Here is a 15,969-nt window from a genome sequence, read left to right on the forward strand (position 1 = left end):
GCGATTTATTTCTGAGAAGGACGGGGGAACCGCATGTGAGACGTTCTAAGGCTGCGGTCCTTTGTTTCTGGTAAACAACTTGACAACAAGTCAAGTGCACTCTGGGAAATGACCTCGTAGGTGTTCCACAAATGAACGATAACGCAAAGTCATTTAGAAAATACAGGCTCACTAATGAGGGACATAACGGAAAGCTAAGCAAAATTTACATTAGGCCAAAATTTAATCGCATTAACACGCGAACAGGTGCGGTGAGGCCTTTATAAATGAGCTAAATGAATAAAAGCCTCCCACAGCACAACCATGTGTGCTGACCAAAAAAAGAGACAAGGGGAAAAATAAGGGAAAAAACAAGTCAATGTCATGAATAATTCAGTGGCTGGGCTGCACTCCAAAGGTCAGTGCTCCTTGACCTTTGTGACAGGAAGTGAAAGGGAGTGCCGTGGCTGCTGGAATAAATGGAGCTGACATGTTTAGATTTGGCCCAGAATCCGTTTGTGAATGGCAGCGTAAATTGACACAAGATGTTAAACTGTATGAACATACATTAAATTCAAAATTCACATATGGGTGGAATACAGATTGATAACGCATTCTCTCTCTCTCTCTCTCTCTCTCTCTCTCTTTCTGTCTGTCTCGATTCTACTTGCATAAATTGCTCCGGCTTCTCAGAGTAAAATGTGACCTTTGAACCCTGACACGCAGAATGAGTCATTTTCTCTCCTCTTTCAACAACATGTGCCGTCTTATTACAAAATCCATGTGTAAGCCTGAACAATGTATCTAATCTTTCACACAAGAGAAGACAAAGTCAATATGCAAGAGAGTGAAGACAGATACCAGACCAGGAGAGTCATCGCAAATTGAGTTATGTTTGGCTAAACACATGCACTGTAACTGGGAAAACCATCTAATCAGATATTGGGTACCTCATCACTATAATTCTAAAGAGTCAAATTACCGACTGAATAAACCTACACCCCCACCTACTTTAAGGCACCATTAACTTATAAATGTGACATCTGTAGCACTGCTGGATATATAAAGGGGAGAGATGATTATGCCGAACTGCATAGGGATGCGGTCACAGCAAAAGTGCTACAATTAGTAACAAGATCCATTTACAGTTTATTTTATTTAATGTAAGCACTAACTGAATCAGATTTTTTAAAATATTTTCTTGAAAAAGTACACGCTCGCTATTGAAAGACAAAGCACTATTTTTTTTTTTTTTGTCGAGCAAATTACGTACTGACGTTCCCAAACGATACATTGATATTTGAGTCACTACGCATTAAAAAAAAAACTACACAAATGCAACAAAAATAGGGCCTTTCTTCATCCAAAAAAAGAGTATGAATAATGCAACAGCATCAAATTGTAAGTGCTGAAATATTTAAAGACCAAGCAGTGCTGAAACTTTGTGACAGCTGTTGGGCCTATATCTAACCAACTTCTTTTTTTTTTTTAAGAGAATCCTTCCTCTTCAAAAATCTGAGTGAAAATCTGTATCAAAACTCAGAGAGAAAATAGGGTAAACAGATGTCTGGCTTGACCGCAGGAAAATAGGACACATTTGGAATGATAAGTTTCCCAAACTCCGTTGGATATGCCAGATCCATGGGAACGCCAGTTAATGTCTTGCTAGATGCCAGCTAGCTGTGTGCGCTTTCCCCTCTTACCATCTGGGAAAATGTTACAGCGCATGAACGCCATCAATGATTCACTCCAAATCTGTTTCTTAAGGTTCGGCCATGCTACTGTTTCTCTCGAAAATGTGGCAGTGCGAGCTGGTTTTTCATACTGTAATTGTAGACAGATGAGACATGCCTGATTCAACAATCAAACCTCTCCTCTAGGTTTATGTCACTCAACTATGTTCTACTCAATTGGAAATAATCAGTTTCTGCCAGCAGCGACCGCAGCACAGGTGCCTGTAATGATGTGCATGAGAAAATGACAGATGTAACAGAAATGGCTGTAAAACATGGACGCTTTAACTAAAAGCTTACCCATATGCACAGCGGGAATAGTCAAGTAATTGCAGTAAATAGTCTTGCGTATAGCGAGCCTCACTACAGTGAGCTCTGGCCGCGTCCGTTGCTCTCGCTAAACCCTGCAACCTTTCACAAGCACCCCTCTCTGCAAGCCTCCTTCAGTCACTGGGAACCTGTGTGGGTCTGTTAGGGTGAGCTGACGGGCTCATAGTTACGACATGGAGACAATGGGAGGGTCTAATGAGGAACATATGCTTTTGTGTTTCAACAGAGCCGCTCATTGTGCAAGGAAAGGGATACTCTACTCCTATTCAGACTCGTCACAATGAAAATCCGAGCCCTCCCTGAGCCAGTTGAGCTTACAATATCCATCCGCTTCTTTTTTCCCCTGTTCTTTTTTTTTTCCCACCCCTCTTTCTTGACTTTAATTCTCTATGCATTCATTTTGCTTATTGTACTTATGTTACACGTTTTGTCCCGCAGATTGAAGAACAATGGTGAGCGTAACTCTAAACAGTAAAAGGCAGCAGAGAGACACAAAGCAAACATGAAAGCAACGGAAATTAAGCAAAGTAGACGTCTCAAGTTATATCTTAATGTCCGCACTGTCGTCTCTTTGCTGTACAAACACGCTTGACTAATGAATTAAGCATTCGACTTGCTCCAAGATTCAACAATAAAAAAAAAGGTGTCTCTGCCCTGACATCGTCCTAAACACCTCAGTACTTTTCTTGCACGCATTGTGACAGTCAAGCATGAAAGCCTAAACAACATACAAGCAGCATGCGTGCGTCTGAGGATGTGTGGGTGTCGAGTTTGTGTCGTCGGCGTCTGCGCGTGTGTGTGTGTGTGTGTGTGTGTGTGTGTGTGTGTGTGTGTGTGTGTGTGTGTGTGTGTGTGTGTGTGTGTGTATCTGTGTGTGTCTGTGTGAGTTTGAGTTCAGACAGCAGTAGCTCTGGTAATCCATCCAGGCTCCCAGGGCAGCCAGCTCCTACTTCCTGATGCATGAGAAGCCGCTGGAGTGGAGTGGCAGCAACAACTGCTCAGCCCTATTTGATTACTAATAAGAGAGTTGTCCCCTCTGTCAGATACCAGGCATTCTCCACTAAGCAAACAGTGATTCCGGCTAGTCAAACATTAGCATTGCTGTCTCTCCCTACTACGTGGTGAGAGTTACATTGAGATCGACGCACAAACTACACCCCCTACCTCACCCTTATATCCACACACACACACACACACACACACACACACACACACACACACACACACACGCACTAAACTATACCTAAACATATTCACGCTGACCAGGACATGCAATATAGTTTCACAGTGTGAGAAAGATGTCAATGCCTGAAAGCAGACCATTTATTCTGCCTCTTTAGAAGGTGATATAAAGGTGGCAGATGTAAGTTCCCTGAAGGTGCAGAACAAAACAGCAGACATAAAATGTTTATCCCTTCTCAGACGAAACTTTAATGGCATCTAGCTCACAGCTAAGTTGAGAGGAAACAGTCAATGAAAAACAACTATTGACAGTGTCAGCATCACTGTCGTAAACAAAGAAGGGACGCCAGCCAAATAAATGTGAAGTTGCCTAAGCTAATTAGGTGTATTCCCAGCATGATCCTCTGGTGATTGAACCACCTGTGATTGAACAAACCCTATCCAGGTGGTGACCGCCCCTCGGTGCACAGGTACCTGGGAAAGACGCCCCTCAGCCGCTCACACAGAAGCACCCACAGTTCCCACAGTGTGAGCTGCAAGATGCAAGTCAGCCCAACTGGGCCGTCTGGCACACCGGGAGGGAACTCATTTGTTCACGAGCTCATCCATGCGCCTGCTCATCCGCTCAGTCACTCATCCATTTAGTCACTCAGACACTCACTCATTCACTTACTCGCTCACTTCCCCGTTCACAAGCGCAGGAAGAAGCCGCTCATGGCCTTACCTGTCAATGATCACCGGGTCTGATGGGGTCTCGTTCCTGTTTCCGCAGCTTTTCTTGTCACAGCATCGGCTGCGGGAACACAGGCAGTGTGTTTCAGAACAAGTAATACTTTGCTAAATAAATAAAAATAAATAAATAATGCACAGCACACCACATACATTTATTAAGTGCCTCGGAGTGATTTTGATATTGGGGAGAGAGGGAAAAATTGCCATGAGATTTCCTTCACTCAATCTATCCATTCCATTGATGCTGATGGCTGATAAAAATGGTGAAAACAACATGTTGTGTTGTTTGGCTTAGTGTTGGAGGGGAGGGGAGTGGGGATTGGGCCAGGAGGCAGGGGAGTCACTTTTCACAGCTTCAGCTTTTGTTTACCTCTAATTGCCAAGCTGCTATTTCTGAGGGAGATGCAAGGTGCCACCCTCAACCAATATTTCTGCAGGGCATTTATCAATTATGGCCTCAAAAGCACTAATCTATCTTCCACCACATGTTTCAGCCATCTCCCCCCTAAGTCTACAGCTAGCTGCCTCTCACTTCTTTGATTGGGACTTGAATCAAAACTGCAAAAATAAACAAATACATCATCCTAGCCTCAACTTGAAATGAAAACATATAAACATATGTGAATAAGATTGATTTATGCCATATGGTGCAGAAAGAAAAACAAAGATTTTGTGCAAAGCTACTGTCAGTCAACCACACATTATTTAAATATGTCTGATTTACATGACTTTCTAGCAGCAGTAATAAAGACGTGTTTTATAGCCACGGTGCCGGAGTGTATTAGAGCATAAATATAATTCAAAAACTACATGTATGACATCCCTAACGATTAAGATATAATAAGGTACGATATCAAAAGATAATTCCTATTATAACTGTTATGTAGATATTCTTATCAGATAATAGGCAGCAGTTAAAGTAGATCTTTATTCAGCAGCAAAATGCACTTCCTCTTGACAAAAAAATATTACCTCTCGAGTACGAGCATATTCAATGTGTCACAAATAAGTGATGGATGCATGTATAAATTGAGCGTGAGTGATGAGTTTATGCATGGAAAAAGACAAATCATTCTCAGCTCTCATGCTGCACTTGCTCTCAACCAGTAACTTGAACAATGCACCGGTGCAACAAAGGAGAGGTTAACCGACAGTATCCGAATTCAATGTTCACAAAGCTCATGCTGAGCTCAACAATAACAACAAAAGGCGTTTTTCCTTTTAGTATCAATGACACCGCTGAATAGCAGCGCAATATGAGAGGTTGAGATTTATGTGGTTAAATGACGCTAAAAGGCTCGCTGATCATTGTTGACAGGTGGGATCAACCGAGAACTGACTCTCTTCTAAAAAGGAGGAGAGAAAAAACTGATACATTGCATGCAACGCCTATGCATAACTTAAGAGAAAACACATTGTGGCTGGCAGGCTTAAATGAAGACATACAATTCTGAGAAAAAATATATAAATATACTAAAGATTTTTTTTTTTAAAACATAATGTGTGCACTGTGAGTCAATCAGTTCATTTTCACTGCCATATTCACATCATAGCTGAATAACATCATATCAAAGTTGGAAATGACAGCAGCTCTCTCTCTCTCTCCCTCTCTCTCTCTTTCTCTCTCTCTCTCTCTCTTTTGCTCTCTCTCTCTCTCTCCTCCTCCTCCTCTCTGGCTGCTGAAGGACTACAGGACAGTCTGGATTGCTGCATCACATCATGAGTGTCAAAACTTATTGAAGGGGAGGGAATTACTTTTTGCCTGGATCTGCAAAATGGACGAAGCAAAAAAAAATAATAATAATGCTTACCTGCACATAATTTCATGGGTAAGAAGAACTCTGCACATTTCTGGATTCTTGTCTTGACCCTCATAAATTATGGCCTTTGAAAGGAAATGAGATGGAAATAAAGTGAAAACACAGTCATCTCTTTAAACACTTATTAATTCACAGAAATTCACAAATAATTAGACAAGCATATTTGCAATTTTTGCACTTGATAAAATAAATCAGGGCATGAATGGCATGATTTTAAGACAATATAATATATTAGAAGAGTGCAAAGGCTAAGTAAGAAACATGGTTAAGATAATCACAGCAATATCCCACTGTTCAAATTACATTAATTCATACAAAAATCAACCTCAATAAATAATTACAAAATAATATGACTAATAATAACACCAACTGCAATATTCCCAGTGACAATAATAATTAAACAAATCTAATTATAAAATGAAAAGTAATGATTATGAGGATTATAATAATAAATTGTATTTTTTTGTGTGTGTATTAATCTGGATAATATCCTGTGGCTCAGAAAGACAGACCGAGAAAGAAAGAGAGACAGAGAGATTTTCATGAGGAGAGATCCAATAGAAGTGTCATCAATATGCTTATAATCTGGGGATATTTGGGGGAAAGTGTTAATGGGCAATCTGTTGTTTATTTTGAGCCGCTAACAATGATCTTTCTGTGGATAAAAAGCGGTGTCTGGCGGTACGGTTGAGTAATTTTTGAGCATTGGCTGAAACAGATGGCGTGGAGCTATCAGTTCTGCCGCTCTTCTCTCCCTCCCTCGATCCCTCCCTCCTTCTTCTATTTCTAAGGATAGACACTTCTCTCCCTCGTATGCTGAACCGGCACCAAGTGTAAACGCAGGCAAAGCACCGCGTTATTGACACACACTTTAAGAATATAAGAACTAAATATGTAATAAACAACGCGATCATTATTTTTTTTTCATCCTTTGAAGCCATTCGTAATTTGAATTATGTTTTTTTTTTTTTTTTCTGGCACGCGTGAGGCCAATATGAGAGAGTGACTTTGAAAAAGTGACATATCTGAACCAGGTCGCATCACTCTCTGGCTTTTAAAATCTGTCCCAGTTGACCTGAGTATTTTTTTTTCTATGTGTTCCTTTTCCTTTTTTTTATTTCTTCTCGGAACAGGGCGATTATCTATATTGGTTTGATTTATGTCGCTGTTTGCAGCTGTAGAAACAGAAATCCATAAATTGCTTGTTCTGCGTCATTGACTCGGATCATTCGCACAGGAATGTTGTCTGTGACCAGTGGCTCAGGCTTCACGGCTCTATTCGGATAAGGCTCCACCTTAAACCCAATATTTAATATCAAAACACGAGGCGAAGCGCCGAAATAAAGATGTCTGATTTAATTTCCCAAATTATACATAACTTTACAAATCTTTGCGTGGGTTTAGGGTGTGCATTAAGACTTAATAGTAACATTGTGCGCGATGGGCTCTGGGTTTAAAGTCACCCCAATGTTTGTGAGGAAGATAAATGAGATGAACCTCAGCAAAAAATGTTATATTTATACTCATAATTAAAATAATTGATGCATTTTAAAAAAATATATATTATATATGTTTAGATCCCCTCTGACTCTTTGCCGGAAAAGTCAAATCAGATCACAAGGAGCAGACGTTGTGTTTAATAAATAAGGTCCCTGCAAAGAAGCCTGGCTGGCAGAGACATTGACTTTATGAGAAATGGTCCCACGTAAACGTAGTCGAAAATGGAAAGTGTGTCTTCTTGTTTCAGCAGTAATTTCATTTCATTTGGTGCCACAACTTTTTTGGTTTGTTTGTTTGTTTAGAAAGCAGATTTAAGAAAAAAAAAAAAAAGCGTGTGTGCATCTCTGGGGTGACGATTTGCACGGCGTGTTAAGGTTCGTGCACACGTGAAGCACGATGGGCGCGAGGAGCATCTAGAAACAAGTGTAACAGCAGCTTACCTGCTTCGTCATGGAATCGATTAACCGAATGTAAAGATCCTGTTCTGTTCTGACGCCTGGGGAGACACAAAGAAGACCACTTGTGAGTTTTGAGGAATTGTGGGCAATAAATACATTTCAATAAAAGTAAGCTCTGTAAAAAAAAGTTTAGTAAAAGATACAAAGACGTCAGACAGTGGTTGTATTTATAAAATGACTACTGCATCTGTCATTATTAGTATTATTATCATTATTATTATTATTACACGTGGTTTCACGCAGACAGACTAACTCACGTGTGATGCATTTGCACGTGTTTGCAAAATATAAAAGTTTGACTCACCATTGCTGTACAATAACTGTAGTTTGTAATGTATCCCATTGTTAGTTTTTTCACTGGTTGGTTCCTGTAGAAGACAACAGTTTATGAAAATCAACATCAACACAACAGCTGCAACACATCACCACCACATGCCTGTTGGTGTACAATAAAACAAGCAATGCGTAGTTTCTTTACAAAAGAAGAGAAACAGCTTTAGTTGTTAAAACGACTCTCTGTCATCAACGAATTGAGCTTTTTTTTTTTTTTTTTATAAATCAATATTACACGTGACTTCCCCTTAGTAGCCCATTGCCATTTCAGAGAGCATAATTTCGATACATTTACTGATTATGCACTGCACGCATTTTCTAAAATACCCCGCTTACTTTGTCTTTCTCCACAAAGTCCACAAAAGCTGTCCTTTCGATCTCCACGGGCTGACCCTGTCTGTCATACAGCGCCAGGACGAAATGGAAAAAATTGGATTTTCTGAGGTTGGAAGGGGGCTGCTTTTCATAATGTGCCCGTGCCAAGCCGACACCGCTGCGGGGAGAAAACAAGAGACCATCTCGGTTAAGCACCGGACACCGGGGATACTAGATGATGGAGAAGCTGATGGAAACATTGGAGATGCAGAAGCACGCTTGAGTATACGGGGAGGGGGGGAGATTTCTTGATTTGTCACAATAATGGGTAATCTGATGTAATGAAAGAAGGGAAAGCCGAAGGGGGGGCATTTATTGGGAGACCGTAATTGATACAGAGTATTCAGGGGATTGAGGGGTCGATATGATGAGGGGGGAATGCGTGAGAAAAATCAGATGCTTTTGGCATGCGTACCTTTGGGCGGCTGTGTTCGCATCCACCACCCCAGCTGTGTGCATCCAGGAGCGGACCGAGTTCAGTCCGAGCGGTTCCTCCTTCATCGTCGTCCCGCCCCGCGGTATAGTTTCCTGAATTCCAAACATTTGGGACAATTTGCGTGAAAAAAGAGCCTCCTGTGAAATTAAGGGAATAAAAAAACGTCCAAGCGCGTTATCCTTTAGGGTTGTTTTTGTTGCTGTTGCACGGGATAAGTAGCGAGAGCCGATTCAGACTTGCGAGGGAAAACCCGGTCCACAGGTCTTGCCTCCCTCTTCAGTCCGTCCGATGTGAACAATTCTCAAAGTGCTGCACTTAGTTAGAGCGGTATCCACAGACTGCAAAAGTGAATTGTTCAAGAGACAAGATTTTTTTTTTTTTGGTGTTGCTATTGTTCCTCTTTGTTTTTTTCCTTCTTTCTTTTTTTTGTGCTATTCACAGAAAAATCGATGGCAGTTGTTTGTGTTTGTGGGTGATGCTGCTCTCAAAGTGCCCACATCCCTGAAGCACCGCATCCAAAACCTTCAGGACTTCTCGTTGAATAAAAAACCCACTCCTGAAAAGGTGCTGCTGCTTCTCCACAAGACAAACACAGGCAAAGGCTGATCACCAGTGGAGGTGTTCCTAGTACACAGGAGAGGTGGATAAGGGGCCCTTTCGCGTCGTGCACGATGGATGGGAACATGCAAAACTAAGCCCTCTTTCCCCGAGGACTGAAATCTTTCCCGGGAGCCAAAACTCTAAACCCACGGGAGAGGCGCTGTCAGAATATGACGCTGAAGGGGCGTGGTTTTGCCCAAATATGGAGCTCTGACGGTTCCTGTCAAGCAGTGGCGCTCCTCTGTACGGGTACAGCCCTATAGTGCAGCAGCCTGAGAACACTCACTCGCTCCACTTTTCCTCTTGCTTAGGCCCTATATGTGGTGAGTTTGATTTTTTTAATGATATGGTAAATTCAACCGTGTGTAACCATCACACATAATGAGAAAATAAAATACCAAAAAAATTACAATATAGAATAATAACTCGGAATTCAGGATGGCATTGCTTATCATTTTTAGCCCGGCCTAATGATTGCAATTTCCGTGATTAGTTTTATTATATTTGATTAAAATCAATAGTATTTGACATATTTATTCGATTAGATGTGTTATTATTACAAATTGACTTGATGAGATTGCTTGTTCACTAATGTATCGAAAGCATCTCAATAGCTGTGTGAATACAGGCCATAAATCATATTTCAATAATGACAGATCATGTTTCTCCAGATAACAGATATATTTGTGCATTTTTAACTCCACGCTGCGGGTTATTTTACTGTAATTAAAATGTAATTAATCCAACGATGATTTCAGAGAATCAGACATGATTATAAATCTATCAATTTACATTACATTTTCTTTGAGAATTTTTTTAAGAAGAGAGATGATTGACTTTCAATTGTTTTACTGTGTGTCGCAGAGCAGAAGGGCTCTGTATTAATGGCGGTAGGCATACAATATGAACAAAGTTTGAAGCCCCGTTTCTAGCATCCACATTAGTCATGTGCAAACAAATCCATCACACGTATGTGTCATTTACAGAAGATAAAGTAAGATCTTCTGACATCTTTTTATGAGCTAAAAACCTGAGCCAGGGTGTCTCATGACATTAAACAAACTTCAGGAAATCCATGGTTCTGTGTCTTCTTTATTTCATGCACGTCCCGTTCAAATCAGTAATAATCAGAAACATCTTAATCATTTTTAAAGCATGTCCGACTCTGTCCGAGAGGGGCAAGCAAGCAGTTCGGTTCATTAGTGGTGAAAAGGAGGAGAGGATGGAGGGAGAGAGGGGAGGGTGCGAGGAAGAGAGATGTGTGCTATATCCTGAGCAATCTATCTAGCTGGTGCTGAGGGTTAATAGCTGCTGCCAAAGATAAGTGAATTATAAGCTGTTGCTTTCACCTCTACACAATCTATTGCCAAATTGCCCAGTCACAAAATAAGGGTGTGGATTTTTTTTCCTTCTTTTTTCGACTTTTTTTTTGTATTATTGAAGAGAAATCTAAGTTTCAATTTGTGAGAAAAATATCAGAAAAACCTCAAAGGGGGGCCCTTTAAAAAAAAATGTTATCTCTTTTTCTCTTAGATGAAACAAACCGAGACCATGCTGTAAATGTTTTGTCTGTTCTACCGAGATTGCAAATATCTTTTTTCTTTTTTTTTTTGCACAGAACTCACTCTGCTTTTTTGTGCACATTTTCAAGTCGCTTATTAGAACTTAACCCCTGATTACACGCACCAAGGCGATTTAAATCTGATTATCAAATTAGGGGACTTTGAGACAAATCCTCTTAGATCTGATACTGTTGACTGGAGAAGGAAAATGGATCTCCACACCCGTCACGTAGGTAACGATGCTGTCCTGAAAGGGAGTTTTAAACCGTATTTGACAACAAATGCAGCTGCCCCGCTATTTCAGAAGATATTAGAGGAAAATGAATGCAAATCTGTGTGCAGGAGCCATCTGGACGTGGAGAGAGGGAGTCAGCTGCTCCACACACTGAGGCGCGGAGCCTGAATCCGTCTCAGCTCATTCTGTGGGATCATCTGCGCGGTGGGCTTACACCGTGGAAAATGCGCTCTCCATCATTAGGTGAAATGTTAGCATCAAAATAAAAGAAATGTTGATCCCCGTTGGTTTTAGTGTTTGCGCGCATGAGAACGTTCACGGGCGTGGAATTAGAGCATCTTAGTCACATTTTATCATTTCTCAGTGTAAGAAAAAAAAAGAAAAAAAAAGAAGCGTGTTTCTTAACTGCACGCTGGAGGTAAGTGGCGCATGACAAGCAAGGGGGGAACAAGTGCAAACTGTTTGCCTCCTGCATCTTGGCCGCATTGAGTCAGACTGAGTGCTCGTTTAAATGGCCGGTTGATGACACGGGGGCCCGTTATCTCATTCTTCTTATTCAGTGGCCACAATGAAAAGAACCCCTAAAGAGTTGGGCCTGGCCATCGATATAAAACTAAACTCCTCGGGACGCGTGGCTCCCCAATAAAAATGTACCCGGTGACTTCCAAGACCTCCCGCGTCTCGGCGGGACGAGCCTCCTCTTGCATTGAGGCTGACGTCTTCTTTTTTTGTGTGTGCGTGTGCGTGCGTGTGTGTGTGTGTGTGCGTGTGTGTGTGTGCGTGTGTGTGTGTGTGTGTGTGTGTGTGTGAATTTACGGGGCGAGGCCCTCATGATCTCCTTAAATTTGCATGTAAATGGCGACATCAGCCTATACGCGTGCCAGGGGCCAGCGGGCCTCCCAGATGTCAAGGCAAAGTCAATCAGCCGGCCGCTGCCCAGCTGTCCATCGATGCACTTTATTGGGACAACACTTTCATTATGCTCACCTGCATTGTTTCCTCCTGAATTTATTGGCACAAAAAAAAGGGGGAAAGAAAAGAAATCGTATTAGCACCCAGCAAGCAAGTTCGCTCACGGCTTTATCACAGAGGTTCTTTTAAAGTGATCTTTTTGTCGATTAAATATTAATGAAATACGCCTACATTTATGCATCACTCCAAACTCCATATGGAACAAACAGGCAGTCAGCCCACTTATTGTTTACAGCAACTCAACCGGTCTTTATGTTATTCCGTTGTTCAGACATGTATAATAATATTATATTATATAGATATAAATATAGATATTTACATAATATGTTTTGTGTATGGTTGAACTTCATAACGATTGATCTATTTACGTATGTAATATATTTATCTCGGCCTATTGAATGAGAAGTGCCAACGCACAAAACTAAATTACTTTGAATATGCAGCCTTTGTTATCACTTGTAGCTGTGTTTAAAAAAAAACAAAAAAAAACAACTTTTATACTTGTGCCTTGTTTCTCACGAGTGGTGAAGATTTGATTATATTTAAAATGATACGACTTTCTAAGTTAAATAATGAAATGCTTAATACACCATTAAAACGACAGCGTCCTCGCAAACTTTGTTTAAAGACGCTATTAACGTTATTGGCCTCATAAATGCACGTGCGAGAGTCGATATGACATATTCAAATATCATATTAAAATACATTTTGCACGTTATTTTTTTTAATTATAGGGGCAACTCACGGCCAAGAGTGATAAGATCAATCATGTAGGCTGTTCGTGGCAAGTAGTTATAGCTGATAGACGGACAGCGCCCCTCGTTGGTTACACTTGAGATCATTGTGTCGATATGAGGCAGCTGCGTTCCTCAGTGACAAGATAGCTAAATCTCAACATAGGTTTATCTAACACCCCTCCCCCTCCCCAGACCCCCCGAGCGGCCCAAAAAGTGGTTATTTATTATGTTCAGGACAAATCATCTACAATAAAAGAGAGAGAATTATAAAAAAAAAAAAAAATTAAAATGATGTATATTAAACACAAGACAAAATAAATAGATTTAATAAAAAAAACTGAGGATGGGAGAACGTACATGTCATTATTTTCCATGCAGTAAAAATGTCGTGAAAATTAAATTGTCATAAAAGCCACGTTTTTATTATTATTATTATTATTTGTATTAATGTTCTTACTAGCTGTTATTATTATTACTAATAGTTGTACAAAATCCACGTATGTATATTTGTGATGCGTTTAATGTATTGTGTCAAATAAACACACGCACATTATCTGACACACAGCGGCTGTGACCTCACATTTCGTCACTAACTTCTGTCAGAGTGCTCCTGTTAATTGTGTGCAGTGGTGAGTTCTGTCAAGGGCATTGCCCGTGCGCACAATTTGCATTTCCATTCTGCTGTGGAAATGATGAGAGAGTTTCTGCGCGGTTTAGAGCCTCGCGGCGCAGTCTGTGGGCGAATTACATTTAAAGAAGGCGAGAGAAATTAAATAAGAAACCGAGACCACTTCAGGGCTATTAACATCTAAAATATCCCCTGGAAATTTAGACCAAAATACACATGACCAAATATCCAGCATACTGTCGCTCTTATTCAGCCCCGTCTTGATTGTGTCCATCACTGCTTCGTATAGGCCTGTCTAAAAAATAAAAAAAAAATCTACATTTATAAAAAGTTATCAAGCCGCCTCACATTTCTCAGTGGCATTGATGGAAGTGAAGTAAAGGTAATTATTCAGCTCCAAATCGGAATATATGAACGTAAGATGTAGGGTCCCTGATGCAGACACTCAGGAAAACAGGTGCAACCATCTGACTTTAAAGGTCATTTAAAAACCTCATCAGTAAGTATCATATGGACACATGTTGCATCGGAAAAAAAGTGGCCTCCAAAACGGGAGGCATCAGCTTTAACCTTGTTTTCCTTTTCCTTTTTAGAGTGCATGTGCGTGTGTGTGACCACACAGGCAGCAGCATTTCCCTCAATACTCAAGAGGACTTTAATTTGCCCGTTGACCCATATGATGGAGCTACTGCCAACTTATAGTGATGCTGCCCCACCTGCAGGAGTCCAATAACTCTCAAGTCCCTCACATCCAAATGTATGTTTTCTACATGTTGCATCAGTGCCTCTAATTTACTCCTACAGGGATTAAGTGATGCACATTTGTTGGCAATTGGCAGTGTGTTTTAAATATGAGAAATGCGGTATAATTATTCATCTTTCTCCAACCGAATTGAGATTTTAGTGTGAGATCCTTTAATATTGGACTGTGTTACTATTAACAAAAATGTTAATTATGATGTCAAGACGGAGAGAGTCAAGGTGAATGCTGCACAGCAATAGCTAAAAATAATCCACGCCAGCTCGAGTACAGTATGATCCTGCAGAGGAGTGTTACTGGCAAGGGACCTTTTTGCTGCAACAAAGAGGTGGAAAAGAGGAAGTAAATGAATTAGAGTACAAGCCAGTTTCTGTCTTTGTTTCATCCACACTTGTCCTGTCCCTATTTTCCAACCTCTCCCTTTCCATTCTATTGGAAGTGCTGCAAATTGTATAATGCTGGTCTTTGTTCTACAGAGTCAAGCCACATGAATAGCCGTCCTGAGCACACACAAAAACACACTGACAAACTGATCATCTTAAAAAAGCAACGCCCTGGTGCTCACTTGGCCTACTTTCCACGGCAGCACTGGGACGTGGGAAGAGGAATATAATTCAGGGGAGGATGTTCATGTACTCTGGGAAACATTCAGTATAGCAAGTGTGATGCACATAAACATAGCCTTTGCATTGTCAACCTTAGACCGCATTTGCCCCAGATAACTAGTCCCCGTGTGCTCGACTATTCTCTTTGACTTTGCAATTGAAATCCTGAGGAGATTATGCCAAAGCTAAAAGAGGCAAACTCCAGGGTGGGATTTCAATTGTCAATTCCTGTTGGATTTTATGGCATTATGACATATAGTACACCATCTGTTACGCTTCCTGCGACGAGGTCTACGTCTGCACAGGATCCCATTGATGTGAACATCATTACAAATAAGACCTATCGTCTTGAATGGACAGCAATATTCAATCAAGAATATTTTCTTCTCTTTACACACTCTTTAACACAGATGACTAAGCATGGAGGTCTCCAGGTTGCAAAACACTAGGGTATATTAGGAAGGTGCAGGAAAGTAACCACTCCTAACTTTAGCTAAACAGACTTCCTGAAGCGCCAGATAATCTGGGGCTTCTATGTACACCGCCTAACCAAATGTCGACATCTGCGAGGGTGTGCATAAAGAAAAGCTCCTCAGAGAAACGGGGGATAATAATCTTAGTTCCCCTCACCTTCAGTTTGCCCATAGGGGTTTAAAAGGGAGATGAAGAAATCCTATGTAAACATGCCAAGTCAAATCTTCACTCGAAATGTGACATGGAGGCAAAGGCCAACCCTGGTGCATCACTAACGTGGTTCCACACATGAGTTTTTAGTGCCCCTGGATGTAAACAATTGATGTATTCAGTCTGTGGTTTCGGCACTGACTCACTATGCACACTTAGTTTGTTTGAACATCTTTTCATCCGCGGCTGTACGTTTAGTGCATAGGTGAAGAGCCCAAAGAAGTCAACACAAAGCTTGTACACGAGCACAATCTCTGTACTCAATAGCTTCCATGAAAGTGAGTTTTTCTCTCTTGAGAAACATACAA

General features: G+C 40.9%; 1 protein-coding gene across 6 annotated transcripts in view; it reads right to left on the bottom strand.

The window, feature by feature from the left end:
- The window catches only part of ebf3b (EBF transcription factor 3b), a 66,805-nt gene extending 57,232 nt beyond the window's left edge, over positions 1–9,573 (bottom strand). For all 6 annotated transcript variants that reach the window (XM_068567683.1, XM_068567680.1, XM_068567682.1 and 3 more), the window contains exons 1-6: positions 8,858–9,573; positions 8,404–8,560; positions 8,039–8,102; positions 7,717–7,772; positions 5,768–5,841; positions 3,949–4,017 (exon numbers count right to left, since the gene is read on the bottom strand). In XM_068567683.1, the coding sequence (XP_068423784.1) occupies positions 3,949–4,017; positions 5,768–5,841; positions 7,717–7,772; positions 8,039–8,102; positions 8,404–8,560; positions 8,858–8,985 (548 nt within the window). In that variant the 5' untranslated portion in view covers positions 8,986–9,573. The remainder of the gene's footprint in view (positions 1–3,948; positions 4,018–5,767; positions 5,842–7,716; positions 7,773–8,038; positions 8,103–8,403; positions 8,561–8,857) is intronic.
- Between the last annotated feature and the right edge of the window lie 6,396 nt (positions 9,574–15,969).

The sequence above is a fragment of the Clinocottus analis genome, unplaced genomic scaffold (genome assembly GCF_023055335.1).
Source record: "Clinocottus analis isolate CAN_PGR_092001 unplaced genomic scaffold, fCliAna1.0.p SCAF_8, whole genome shotgun sequence".
Lineage (NCBI taxonomy): Eukaryota > Metazoa > Chordata > Actinopteri > Perciformes > Cottidae > Clinocottus > Clinocottus analis.